A 13,191-nucleotide genomic window follows, 5' to 3' on the forward strand; every position below is an offset into this window, starting at 1 on the left:
CTTGAACATTTCCCTTTGACCACCACCCACTGACTTCTATGGCCAAGCCAAATGGCCAATTCACCATGAATCCTATGCATCTTAATCTTCTGGATGAACTTCCCATGAGGGACCTTGTAAAACATCTTACTAAAATTAGTAAGTTAGTAGGACATGACTTACCTGTGCAAAGCCACAATGGTTTTCCCATCATTTTCCAAATGCTCATGGTTAACGTGACACTGTTATAGCTCGGGGCTTCCGAGTTCGGAGTTCAGTTCTGACGTCATGTGTAAGGGTCTGTATGGGGGCTTATCCACCTTAATATTCTTTAGGAAACCTAAAACTCTCTCCTCCTTTACTTCAAAATGCCCGAGCATATTAATAATCTCAGCACAGGTCTCCATATCCTCCGTGTCCTTCTCCTTAGTAAATACTGATACAAAGTACTTATTAAGGACCTCATACTCATCCTTTGCATCCAAATAAATGTTCCTCCTTTATTTTTGAGTGCTCAAACTTTCTCCCTCGTTATCCTCTGCTCCTTATGCATGTACAGAATGCCTTGGAATTCTATTAATCTTACTTGCCAAGGACTTTTCGTAGCCCCTCTTGGCTTTCATAAATCCCTTCTTCAGTTCTTTTCTAGCCTCTTATAATCCTCAAGGGCTCTCTTTGATTCCAGCTTCCTAAGCTTTACTTACTTCTCCGTATTTTTCTTGACTAAATTCATCACCTCCCTCGATATCCAAGGTTTGCTTACCTTGCCATCCTTGTCCTTCCTTCTGACTCCCTCACTGCTCAACAACTGAAAGGTGAGTCACCTGGCCAGGCTCATTGCCCAACACCAGATCCAGTTCAGCCCCTCCTCTTGTTGCACTATCTACATATTGAAATGCTCCTGTACGAACCTAATAAGTTCTGTCCCATCTAAACAACTTGCACTAAGAAGGTCCCAGTTTTTATTAGGGAAGTTGAAGTCGGCATGACAACAACTCTATTTCTTTTACACCTTGCTTTAATCTGACTGTATGTCTGTTCCTCAATATCCAGGTAGCTATTCCCCCCAATAGTCTGGAGTGCAATCCGAACAGAGTGATTGCACCCTTACTATTTTTAAGTTCTACCCGTATAGACTCTGCAGATGAGCCTTCCATTACAGCCCCTCTGAGTGCAGCTTTGATACTGTCCCTGATTAGTAGCGCAATTCCAAACCCCCAGCTCTTTTACCCCCTCTCTATCTTTTCTAAAACATTGAAACCCTAGGACATTAAGCACCCATTCCTGTCCCTCTCACAACCAAGTCTCGGTCGTGGCCACAACATCATCTGTTATACTCTTGTTATTCCTTAACAAGGTTTTGATACTCCCTTAAGTTGTCACAATCATGGCAGGCCTGCTTATCACTCGTTCACCATACACTGTATTTTCCCTCCTCCATTACGACGTCACAGAGTCACACAGGCTTGTCAGCCCACCACAGCTTTGCTGACCATCCAGTACTTACCTAAACCAATTCCACTGACCAACACATGATCCATTTCCACTTACTTGGCAAATCATGTCTTTGCCCAGATACTTGTGAAATATTGTGACATTTTCTGCCTATACCAGCCCTTTGGGCAGTGAATTTTATGTCCCAACCATCATTTAGGGAAGATATTCACCCTCAGATCCTTCTAACCTACTGGCCCCAAGCAACGCTGAAAATGCACAACACTGAGAGGGGAGCAGTCCAGAGGGAGTATCACACTGAGAGAGGGGCAGTGCCCTGAGTCTGCAACACCATGGGAAGGGCAGTACTGAGGGAGTCATGCATTGTGGGAGAAGTACTGTAGAAGTGTAACACTACATGAGGGACAGTACTGACGGAGAACCTTTTGGTAGAAACCGTTGATTGAAGGTTCTGGTTGCCCTTGGGGTGGATATAAACCATATGACAGTGAGAGTGTGTGATGAAAAGAATTCTCCTCAGTACCTGGACAATTTATGGTCCTTTGCTTGTTTCATAACTAATGATCTGAATCCTTTTTGAAGCACCCAACTAAATCTGCTTCCAGCTCTTTTGGAGACAATAAATTCCAAATCATGACCACTCGCTGGGTAAGCAAGTTCATCCTTGTGTCACCTTCAGTTCTTTAAAAACCTTCAAAACAAAATTGATAACTATTTGAAGGAGGAATATCCATGGAGCTATGTGAAAATATGGTAACATAATAGTTTTGACAGTTTCCTCAAGCCTTCTTGTTCTCAATGTTTCTGTCATTAAAAAGAAATCTCTATTAGTCTAGATCATTCATCATTTTGAACACTTGAAAAAATCTCTCACGTTCTCTATGAACACACCAATTCCAATGAAAGATGGTTGATTACTCACTGGATGAATAACTTCATGTTGTTAATTTAGTCAAATAAGGAAAAGGAAGCATATGCGGGGTTTAGGAAACTAAAATCAGACCAGGATCCTGAGAGAATATAAAGAAAATAGGAAAGAACTCAAGCAGAGTATTGGAGAGCAAAAAGGAAGCCATGAAATGATCTTGGCAAGTAGGATTAAGAAAATCCATACCTGGAGCCAGAGGATATGGGTGAGGTACTAAATGAGAATTTCACAAAATTCACCAAGAAGGATGGAAGATAGTGAGATCAGGAAGGGTATGATGATTTCCAGGACATGTTGAGACCAAGGAGGAGGAAGAGGTGTTGGGTCTATTGAAGAGCATTAAAATGGATAAGTCCCCAGGTTATTGACAGAGGCAACCTTTGTACCTTTAAGCATTGCTGTATGTTGGAATTAAGACTGGAGTCAACTGTGGGCAACAGCCAATCAAATCCTGGGACTGGATATCCTCCAACATCCTGGGAAGCTTTATGATGCTACAACTAGGCTTCTTTCAATTGAACTGCTTGCTGCAAGCTAATTATATGCTCATTCTTGCGAAGAAAATGTTGGGGGATGTGGAAGGAAGGATTACTAATTAAACTGCACAAGGGGGTTGGGGGGAGAGTTTTTAATTGGATTAAAGATTTTTTGTTTGGTAGAAAAATTCAAGTTCGGATTAGATCAGAATTATGAAAACAGTACATAGTGGGAAATGGCACACCTCAGGGTAGTGTGATTAGCCCGTTACTTTTCATCATTATGATCAATGATGTCTGCACAAAGGTACCAGTGGATATAGGTAGGTCACTGTTTGTGGATGATGGGGCCTTGTGGAAAAGAGGCAGGAACATGGAGCATATAATCAGGAAACTACAAGGATGAAGTGGTAGAGTGGGGTTATGATTGGGGATGTAGATTTTCAGTAGAAAAAACTCAAACTGTATTTTTCACTAGGAAAAGAATTGAGGTAGGGAAGAAGTTAAGGATGTATGGGATTGAATTAGAAAGGGTTGGATCATTTAAATTTCTGGGAGTTATATTTGATTCATAATTAAGATGGGCAGACCATATCAGGAAAGTTGAGGAGAAATGTAAAAAAGTAATAAACGTGATGAGATGTTTGACTGGTAGGGAATGGGGAGCAAGTTGTTCAGCATTGAAAAGAATGTATGTGGCTTTAGTAAGATCTGTGTTGGATTATGGAAGTGTAGCATATGGATCAGCAGCTAGGTCTCTTATAAGGAAACTGGATGTGATTCAGGCTCAGGTTTTGAGTGTGCAGTAGGGCTTTTAAAACATCACTAGTATCAGCTCTGCAGGTAGAAATGGGAGTAATGCCTTTGGAATTAAGAAGGATGCAATTGATGGCAAACTACTGGGCTAATTTGCAGGGACACAATGATTCTCACCCTGCTAAAGGAGTGTTGCAGGAGTCCTGGGAAAATAGGAGGTTTCAGAGGGAAAACTTTAGTTGGGTAGGGAATGATATTGCTAGAGAATGTGGAGTGTTTGATCTAAGGATAAGTCCTTCAGTAGGTTATCTGGTTGTAGCTCCATGGAAGCTTGTATGGCCTGACATAGACTGGCATTTGTTAGAGGTAAAAAGGAAAGGCAAATATAAAACTGATTAGGTAAGTGCATTTAACTGTCATGTGATGGAAAAGTATAGTGATTATACTCAGGTCTATACAGATGGTGCTAAGGAACTTGAAACAGGAGTGACAGGGTTTGGGGTGGCTATACTGGCAAAAGCAATTGCAATCAGCAGAAGACCAACTGATAAGTTAGCAGTGTATAGAGTGGAGATGATGGCAGTGTTGGTTGTGTTGCGTTGGGTGGAAAAAGCTGGACTAGTCAAAGCATTGATATGCTCAGATTCATCTTCAGTTCTAGCAAGTTTAAAGTCTTCTCACTCAAACAGCCGGCAAGATGTACTTCATAAAGTCCTTCAGTCAGTCACAAGAGTTGCAAAACAGGGAGGTCAGGTTAAATTTCTATGGGTTCCAGCTCATGTAGGGATGAAGGGGAATGAAAGGGTGGATGAGTTGGCAAAGAGGGCATTAAAGAAAGAAAATATAGAAATGCACATTAGTATCAGTAAAGCAGAGGTTAAGTGTGTAATCTGGGGGAAAAATCAACCAAATGTGGCAAAAAAGATGTGACAGGGAGGGGAAAGGGAGGCATTTATATCAAATACACGAAAGTGTTGCAGGTACTAGGGTAGGTAGTAGATACAGAAGAGAGGAAATTGTGTGGACTAGGTTAAGGCTGGGGCATTGTGCACTAAACCAAACATTAAAATTGATGGGGAAACACCAGACAGGACTGTGTGAGGAATGTCAGGAAGAGGAGTCAGTAGAACATGTAGTTCTGAGTTGCAGAAAGTATGGGATACAGAGAGAGATAAAGAGAATTAATCTAAGGGAATTGGGGGTGCAGGAATTCACATTAAAAGGGTTGCTGGGCATGGATGAGAGAACACAGGTTAGGGTATTTTTAGCTTTCTTAAGGGGTTACAGGGGTTTTTTATAGGATATGATGGATAAACAGGAATAGGGTACTAGGATGGCCAAAGATGGGAGGATAAGGTGTAGGTTAGGGTGTGTGTGCGATTGGGTGAAGGAATGTGAGTCTATTGCATACTCCGGAGCAGAAGGTGGCGGTAATGCACCATTAAGCTGGGTGCCAACCACTGTAAAACAAGACGGAGAGAGAGAATGTTGGGGCCTTGACAAAGACCTTCGTACCTTTTTCTCACCAAAGGCAAGTTCCCAGAGGATTGGAGAGTTGTCAATGTTCCTTTAAGAAGAGCAATAGAAATAAATCTGGAAAGCCAGTAAGTTATAGGATAGTGAGCCTCACATCTGCGGTAGTAGACCATTGGAAAGGATTCTTAGGGATAGGATTTAGTCACATTAAGAAAACTATAGTCTTAGTAGGGATGGTCAACAAGAGTAGGACATTGTCTACAAGGATCTGACTGAGAAATTTGACATGGTCCCTTATGGTAATCAAGAAGGTTAAGATGCAAGGAATCCAATGACTTCAGTAGTTTAGATTCATAATTGGCTTGGCCATTAAAGACAGAGCATAGTAGTATTGAGTATATGAATCAGGAAGTCATGTTGCATCTGTATAAAACTTTGGCTCGGCTGTATTTGGAGTATCGTGTTCAGTGTAGGTCGCTTCATGCCAGGAAGAAATATGGATGCTTTGGAGAGGATGCAGAGGAGTGTGGACACTACCTAGATTGACAGTATGTCCTGTAAGAGGAGGTTGAACAGTCGATTGTTTTATCTCTGTAGCATCAGAGACAGAGGAGAAACATAAATAATAAAATTATGAGAGGCATAGGTAGGATAGATATTCATCCTCTAATCATGAGCAGGACAGACATCATGGACCGATGGGGCTGTTCATGATATGCATACTTCAATCGTATTAACATGGGCATTCAATTTCCTATTTAAATATAGCTTTGACGACGTTTTTTTACCTGCTCCTCCACAAGGCAAAAATGCTGCGTACAACACAAACTTTTTATTATTCATCCCTGTTAGATCCTGAACTAAGGAAAGAATTTAGTTCTTTATAAAATAGTCATTTAATGTTTCTGCCTTGCCCCTTCATCTGCCTTGTTGGCCCTCAACCCTATTTACAATTAATATGTCTGAAGAAAATTTCAAATTTCCTCTTCAGGTTAGCTGGCAGAAAATCTGCACAGTTTTGAAATTATAATACTGCTAATTATAAACAAAGGAAATTTGCCTCTTTAGAAGAATGTCAACTTTGATTTTCTAAATCATTGTACCTTTAAGCCTAGCTATCTTCTGGAGTCGGTTGTGGGAGACTCCGCCAATCAAGTCCCGAGACTGGGAGTCCTCCTGTATCCCGGGAAGCTTTGTGCTGCTACGATCAGGCCTTTTTTGCTTGAGCCGCCTGCTGAAAGCTAACTATCTGCCCGTGCTTGTGGGCGAAAGAAATCGCGCGGTAAATTCGGGAGGAGGGTAATGTCTTTCTTCCCCGGATACTAGAGAAGCGGCTTGCGAGATCTTGGGCTCGGTGGGTCCGTGAAAGTGTGAAAGCTCCTTGCGCTTTCGAGCGAGTCGGCCGCAACCTCCTGATCTCCGCCTCTTCAATGGAAGCGGAAAAGATGTCGGCGAAGAGCTTTCGCGTTAGCGACGGCGACTGGATCTGCCCCGATAAGAAGTAAGAAGTGTAAACGCGGAAAGGGTGGCGGGCTGGTCTGCAGTACAGCGGGCCCAGGGTGAGGTGTGTGGACGGGGAAGGCGGCCTTACAGTCACGGGAATTGGCGGAATAAAGAACCTGCGTCGTGGGCCCGTGTGCAGCAAACTGACCATAAACGATTCCTAGCTCAAACATATGATCAGCAAATTTGAAAAGTTTGCGCTTTATTTTATTAGCGATTATACTACTGTTTATCGAAACAGCGCTTTTTTTATTTCAATAGGATGTGCTTTACATCTCCGGGCCATAACTGTTCATCTTTTAGGATCGTAACGTCCTCTTGTAGATTGCGTTTCCAAAGCTTTTTTGAAAGGCTGTGGTGTAATTACTATTAGCGTGTGTGTTTTCTTTCTTAATTCGGACCTTTTTTCTTTACCACATCTAGTTATCTACCTGCAAATTCGACCTAGGTCGTTTACCATCTGCCGCGTTGTTCGAATTCTGGAGTTGTTATTCCAATTCGTACAATCTGCTGATTGAAGCTAGTAACACCCCTCTTTAGTTTAACAAACGATTGCAGGGTGAGCTATTTCCCCCTACTTTTTTACCAGCAAATTGGGGGGGGGGGGAGTACTAAAATGATGAATTAACACTAAGTTGAATTTGTTAATGATTTTGGTCGAATAATGTATGGGATTAACATATACCTTATTATTGCAAGTCAGTTTCTAAAGTCCTTGCTGAAAACACACTCCTGAATGATGCAGTAACTATTTTAAAGCTGATCTGACATCTGCAGAAATTCTTATCTATTTCTGTTATTTGAGAGAGCATATTTGGAGGCTTCCACGATTCAAATCAATCCTTCACTTTAGTTGCTATCAAGAAATGGCTGAACACTGGCTACTGTAAGATATAGAAGCAGAAGTAGGCCATTCAACCTATCGAGTCTGTTTCGCCATTCAATCATGGCTGATCCAATTCTTCCAGTCATCCCAACTCCCCTGCCTTTTCCCCATACCCTTTGATTCCATGGCTAATCAAGAACCTATCGATCTCTGCTTTAAATGCAATCAATGACTTGGCCTCCACAGCCGCTCGTGACAACAAATTCCACAGATTTACTGCCCTCTGACTAAAGTAATTTGCCCACATCTCTGTTCTAAATAGGCGTCCTTCAATCCTGAAGTCGTGCTTTCTTGTCCTAGACTCCCCTACCATGGGAAATAACTTTATCATATCTAAACAGCACACAAAATCCTGGTGGAACACAGCAGGCCAGGCAGCATCTATATGGAGAAGCGCTGTCGACGTTTCGGGCCGAGACCCTTCATCAGGACTAACTGAAAGGAAAGACATCTTTCCCTATCTTTCCTTTGCCACTTCTTTGCCCATTCTCCTAAACTGTTTAAGTCCCTCTGCAGGCTCTCTGTTTACTCAACACTACCAGCTTCCCCCATCTATCTTTGTAACATCAGTAAATTTAGTCACAAATCCATTAATTCCATAGTCCACATCATTGACATACATCATAAGAAGTAGCGGTCCAACACTGACCCCTGTCAAACTCCACTGGTAACCGGCAGCTAGCCAAAATAGGATTCCTTTATTGCCACTCTCTGCTTTCTGCTGATCGACCAATGCTCCACCCATGCTAGTAACTTCCCTGTAATTCCATGGGCTCTTATCTTGCTAAGTAGCCTCCTGTGCGGCACTTTTTTTTGAACATAGCATAGTACAGGCCCTTCGGTAGTCAAAGGCCTTCTGAAAATCCAAGTACATTGCATTTCCTTTGTCTACCCTGCTTGTAATTTCCTCAAAAAAATTGCAGTAGGTTTGTCAGGCAGGATTTTCCTTTCAGGAAACCATGCTGGTTTTGGTCTATTTTGTCATGTGCCTCCAGGTACTCCGTAATCTCATCCCTAACTGTTGATTCCGACAACTTTCCAACCACTGATGTAAGACTAACAGGTCAAAAGTTTCCTTTCAGCTGCCTCCCAACCTTCTTAAATGTTGGAGTAACATTTGCAACTTTCCACTCATCTGGTACAATGCTAGATTCTATCGATTCTTAAAAGATCATTGTTAATGCCTCAGTAATCTCTCCAGCTACTTCGTTCAGAACCCAAGGGTGCATTCCATCAAGTCCAGGAGATTTATCCACCCTCTGACCATTAAGCTTCCTGAGCACCTTCTCACTCGTAATTTTCACTGCACATACTTCACTTCCCTGATACTCTTGAATGTCTGGTATACCACAGATGTCTTCCACTGTGAAGACTGATGCAAAATATGCATTCAGTTCCTCTGCCATCTCTGCGTCTCTTATTACAATATCTCTGGCATCATTTTCTATGGTCCTTTATCAACCCTCAACTCTTTTACCCTTTGTATACTTAAAAAAGCTTTTAGTATCTTCTTTGATATTAGTTGCCAGCTTCCTCCAATTTGCCACTAGCTTTGGATTGTTTATACGCTTTCTCTTTTGCTTTTACTTTGGCTCTGACTTCACCTGTCAGCCACTGTAGTGTCCTTCCATTCGAAAATTTCTTTTTGTTTGGAATATATGTCTTGCACTTCCCTCTTTTTCACAGAAACTCCAGCCATTTCTGCTCTGCTGTCCTTCCTGCTAGTGTCCCTTTCCAGTCAGCCATGGCCAGTTTCCCTCTCATGCCATTGTAATTTCCTTTATACCACTGAAATACAGACACATTGAAATTTCAAAGTGAACTCACGATCATATTGTGATCACTGTTCCCTAAGGGTTCTTTAACATTAAGCTCTGTTATCACCTCCGGATCAATGCACAACACCCAATCCAGCACACCCCTTGTGGGCTTAACAACAAGCTTGAGAGACCAGGCAGTATCTTGGCTGTAGGATTGAAGACAGTTCTTGGGATGTTATCTGAAATTATTGATACCGACTTTTTTATTTCTGTTCTTCTTAAAGATCATTGGCCTGTATCTTTAGCACCTTCTTTCTCTGCAAATGCTGCTTGCTCCAGTGGAGATAGAATTTGTTTAAAGATTCTAATGATGTGTTTCTCAGTGTATCTCCATTTCAGCATAGTTTTCTCTTTTACTTCTCTCTCCTCTTATTGCACCTCTAGATAAATCAATTGACATAAGCAAGTCTTCCTCATCTCTCAGCTGGTCCTTTCTCTCCTGGTTAACCACATGCCCATTGTTCTCCCTTGCTATTTTGCAAAGGACCCACAACACTCTGCAGTGGCCATAGCAAGTTCACAGTTGCACATTAATTCAATTCCCCTTCCTATTCTTACATTGCCCTGTCTATTCTTGGCTATCTCCATTAACAGGGTGAGACCCAATGCAAACTAGAGGAACAAGAAGTCGTATCCACTTGAGTAGTCTACAGCTCAATGGCATGAACATTGAGTTACCCAACTTTAGGTAAATTCCCCTCCTGTCTTTTGTTTCCTTCTTCCGTCTTCCATCAATTCTCCCAATTTTGTCCACGTTCTTTTTACTCTTCTTGTTTCAATCCACATCCACACAGTACTCATATAGTTAATCATAGGCTAGCACCTTTCCATTATCCTGTCTGGATCTGGTGGTACTTGCCATTCACCTCTCCCCTCAAGGCTACTACTATCATTTCTTTCATGTACAAGCACTTGTATTCCTACTTATCACCATTCAGCAGCTGTGCCCAACTTTCAGCTCCCCTTCTCTCACCAACTTCCATCTGGTTTTTGTTATGTCTATCTCCTATCATTTACTCTGGTGGTCACCAACCTTTTTAAGCCCAAGATCCCCTACCTCAACCTTAGTGAAAGGCAAGATCGACCTACTAAATTGGTTAGTCACACGCATGCGCACCAGAGAGAAAAGACCGGAAGTAAAACTCCGCCACCCGGAAGTAGAAATAATGTATGTACACTGTATAGTTTCACTTAACAGAATCAGGAAGATTAAGCCAAAACCGATTTGTAGGGGGGGAAAAAGGGCACGTACACGCATGCGTATTGCCGGTAGTCTTGAGGTAAACATAAGGTTCCCATATTTAACTGCTACTTTTGTCCCTTATCTGGGAATGAGAAAGTTGGCTCATAACTACAGACTGCCGGTTTGAGACAGTCTGTGAGGTGTCTGTCAGTAAGACAGCTCCTGTACTTAGATTTCATAATTTTCATCTGTTGCAGCACAGCACCCTCGCAAACCTCCTGACAGACTAAATACTTGAATAGACAGTTTCCTTTGTTAGACTGAATGTTGAATCTGTCACGTTTTTCAGGTGTTTTGTATTGGTAAACTGTTACTGAGATATTAGCACAAGTTTCAGAGGTACGCAAGATAATGACACCACTGTTTTTTGTTTCTCAGTTATTTACATTTGGGGAATGTTAGAATTTAAAGGGAGAGAATTGTTCTAACGTGAACATTATAAAGATAAGTTAATACAAATTAGGATAATGATAATATAGCAATACCCCCCCCGCTATGGAAAGCGATTTGTAAAGAGAAGTTGCTTTGGGGTTTTGGGGCCTTACATCTGGTCTTTTCTACCGTGGTGCATGGCAGGGGAGCTACACACATGCACACTGGGCAGAAAGAACGGAACTAAACCTTGCAACCCGGAAACAATCTCTCTTTACAAATAGCTTTTAGTAGCGGTAGTATTGCTATATTACCATTATCCTAATTAGTATTACTTATTTTTATAATGCTCACATTACAACAGTATTTGTGTATTTATTTTTCGGGTTTTTTTGGGATCTACTGGGAAAGTCTGAAAGATTGACCAGTCGATCATGATCGACAGGTTGGCAACCACTGATCTACTTGCCACTTGCCCTTCTGGTAAAACTGGCTCATCTTTTTTCAACCTTTCTCAGTTCAGCAATTATCTTGTGCTGATCTCTCACTACTTTTCATTTTGTTTATACTGACTATTTTGCATCTCCATTTTCAGCCATGATGCAGGTATACGACCCAAGACTTACTTTCTTCACAGATGCTACTCAACCCGTTGAGTTCCTCCAACAGAAAGTTCTACATTACTACTTCCTTGCATTCTGATTTGACTCAAAGTGAAACTTGAAGAACAGCACTTTATTCTCCATTAATGATATTCTGATCCAATATTGAGGAAAACAATTCCAAGTCTTAGATCTGTTATTCATCTTAACAGTTTCTTTTAGGTCCATCATTTCTTGCTGTATTGCCACCTCCCCTTCTCCAGAGGTCAACTTGAACTTAACTTTCTGTCTCTGCAAATGCTGCGTAGCTGATGAAGTTGAATGTTTTGAATTTCTAGCAATGCCTTACTTTGTTTTAGCTGTGCATCCTTTGCAATCTTTATGTAAGGTACCTCAAGCATCAACATAAAATGTTAGGGCAATAAGCATAAATGAAAATAGAAATTGCCTAGGACAAAACCAGAGTTAGTTTTAAAAAAAATCAAAGTTTAACAGTCTTTATTTGAATGCACACATAAGGTTTGTGTTAATATAGATGACAGGACTAATAGCAACAGGATCTAGTAGCTATTGTGAGATGCAGTTTGAGGGTGACCAGAGCAGGGCACTCACTATTACTGATTACAATGTTAAAAAAAAAACAAGTCAAAAGGAGGGGAGGCGGGATAGCATTGTTAATCAAGTGTTATCAGAGTGGTGTTGAGTTCTGATATAGAGACAGTACATAGCGGTACAGAATCACTTCGGTTTAAAATTATGAATAGCATGGGAAAGATGATATAGAACATAGAAATTTACCGCGCATTACAGGCCCTTCAGCCCACAATATTGTGCCAACCATATAAATTTTTAGAATTCCCTAGAATTTCCCTAGCACATAGCCCTCTACTTCTCTAAGCTTCATGTACCTATCTAAGAGGTTCTTAAAAGACCCTATTAAATCCATTTCCACCACAGCTGCCAGCAGTGCATTCCTCGCACCCACCATTCCCTGTGTGGGAAAACTTACCCCTGACATCTCATCGGTACCTATTTCCAAGCATCTTAAAACTATGCCCCCTCGTGTTAACCATTTCAGCCTTGGTAAAAATCCTCTGGCTATTCAATGCTCCTCGCCATACATGACCCCAAAATATGACTTGTTGGTAGAGTGAAATATGGAAAAATATTCGGGGTGTGTTTGAAGGGAACTTAAAGTCTCAAGGCAGATTTTAATCTGCATATTGATTGGATGAATAATACTGCCAAGGGTATCATAGGAAAAATCTGTGGAGTGTATTGGCAATTGCCGCTTAGAGCACTATGATACAAACCCAGAAACAAGCTATCTTAAGCAAGAAGCTAAATTTGGTCATGAAATGAGGACAGATTAACAGATCCTAGGAGGTAGTGACCATAATATGGTAGAATCGCAAATATATTTTGACAATGATCATAGGACCGAAAGTACTCTCTTAACAAGGGTCAATGTGTACTCACCAAAGTGAAACGTGCAAAGCTAGAGCACTGCAGCATTCTGTGATCGTAGGCACAGGTGAAGTAGTGCAAAATGGAATAGGAAAATTAGAGTTCAGTAGATGAACTGTAACAGATATTCAAAAAGTTGGTTCATGCTGCTCAGTAGGAATTTATTCAGGTCAAAGAGAAATTCCATGAGATGGAGGCCAACCTGTGGTTAACTAAGGAGGGTCAGGA

The 13,191-nt window shown here is 41.3% G+C and overlaps 1 protein-coding gene across 1 annotated transcript in view; it reads left to right on the forward strand.

Moving 5' to 3' along the window:
- Window positions 1-6,240: 6,240 nt before the first annotated feature.
- Window positions 6,241-13,191, forward strand: part of zranb2 (zinc finger, RAN-binding domain containing 2) — a 35,920-nt gene continuing 28,969 nt past the window's right edge. The window contains exon 1 of the mRNA XM_059984344.1: window positions 6,241-6,571. Within this exon, the coding sequence (XP_059840327.1) occupies window positions 6,501-6,571 (71 nt within the window). The 5' untranslated portion in view covers window positions 6,241-6,500. The remainder of the gene's footprint in view (window positions 6,572-13,191) is intronic.

This window comes from Hypanus sabinus, chromosome 11 (genome assembly GCF_030144855.1).
Source record: "Hypanus sabinus isolate sHypSab1 chromosome 11, sHypSab1.hap1, whole genome shotgun sequence".
Classification (NCBI taxonomy): Eukaryota; Metazoa; Chordata; class Chondrichthyes; order Myliobatiformes; family Dasyatidae; genus Hypanus; species Hypanus sabinus.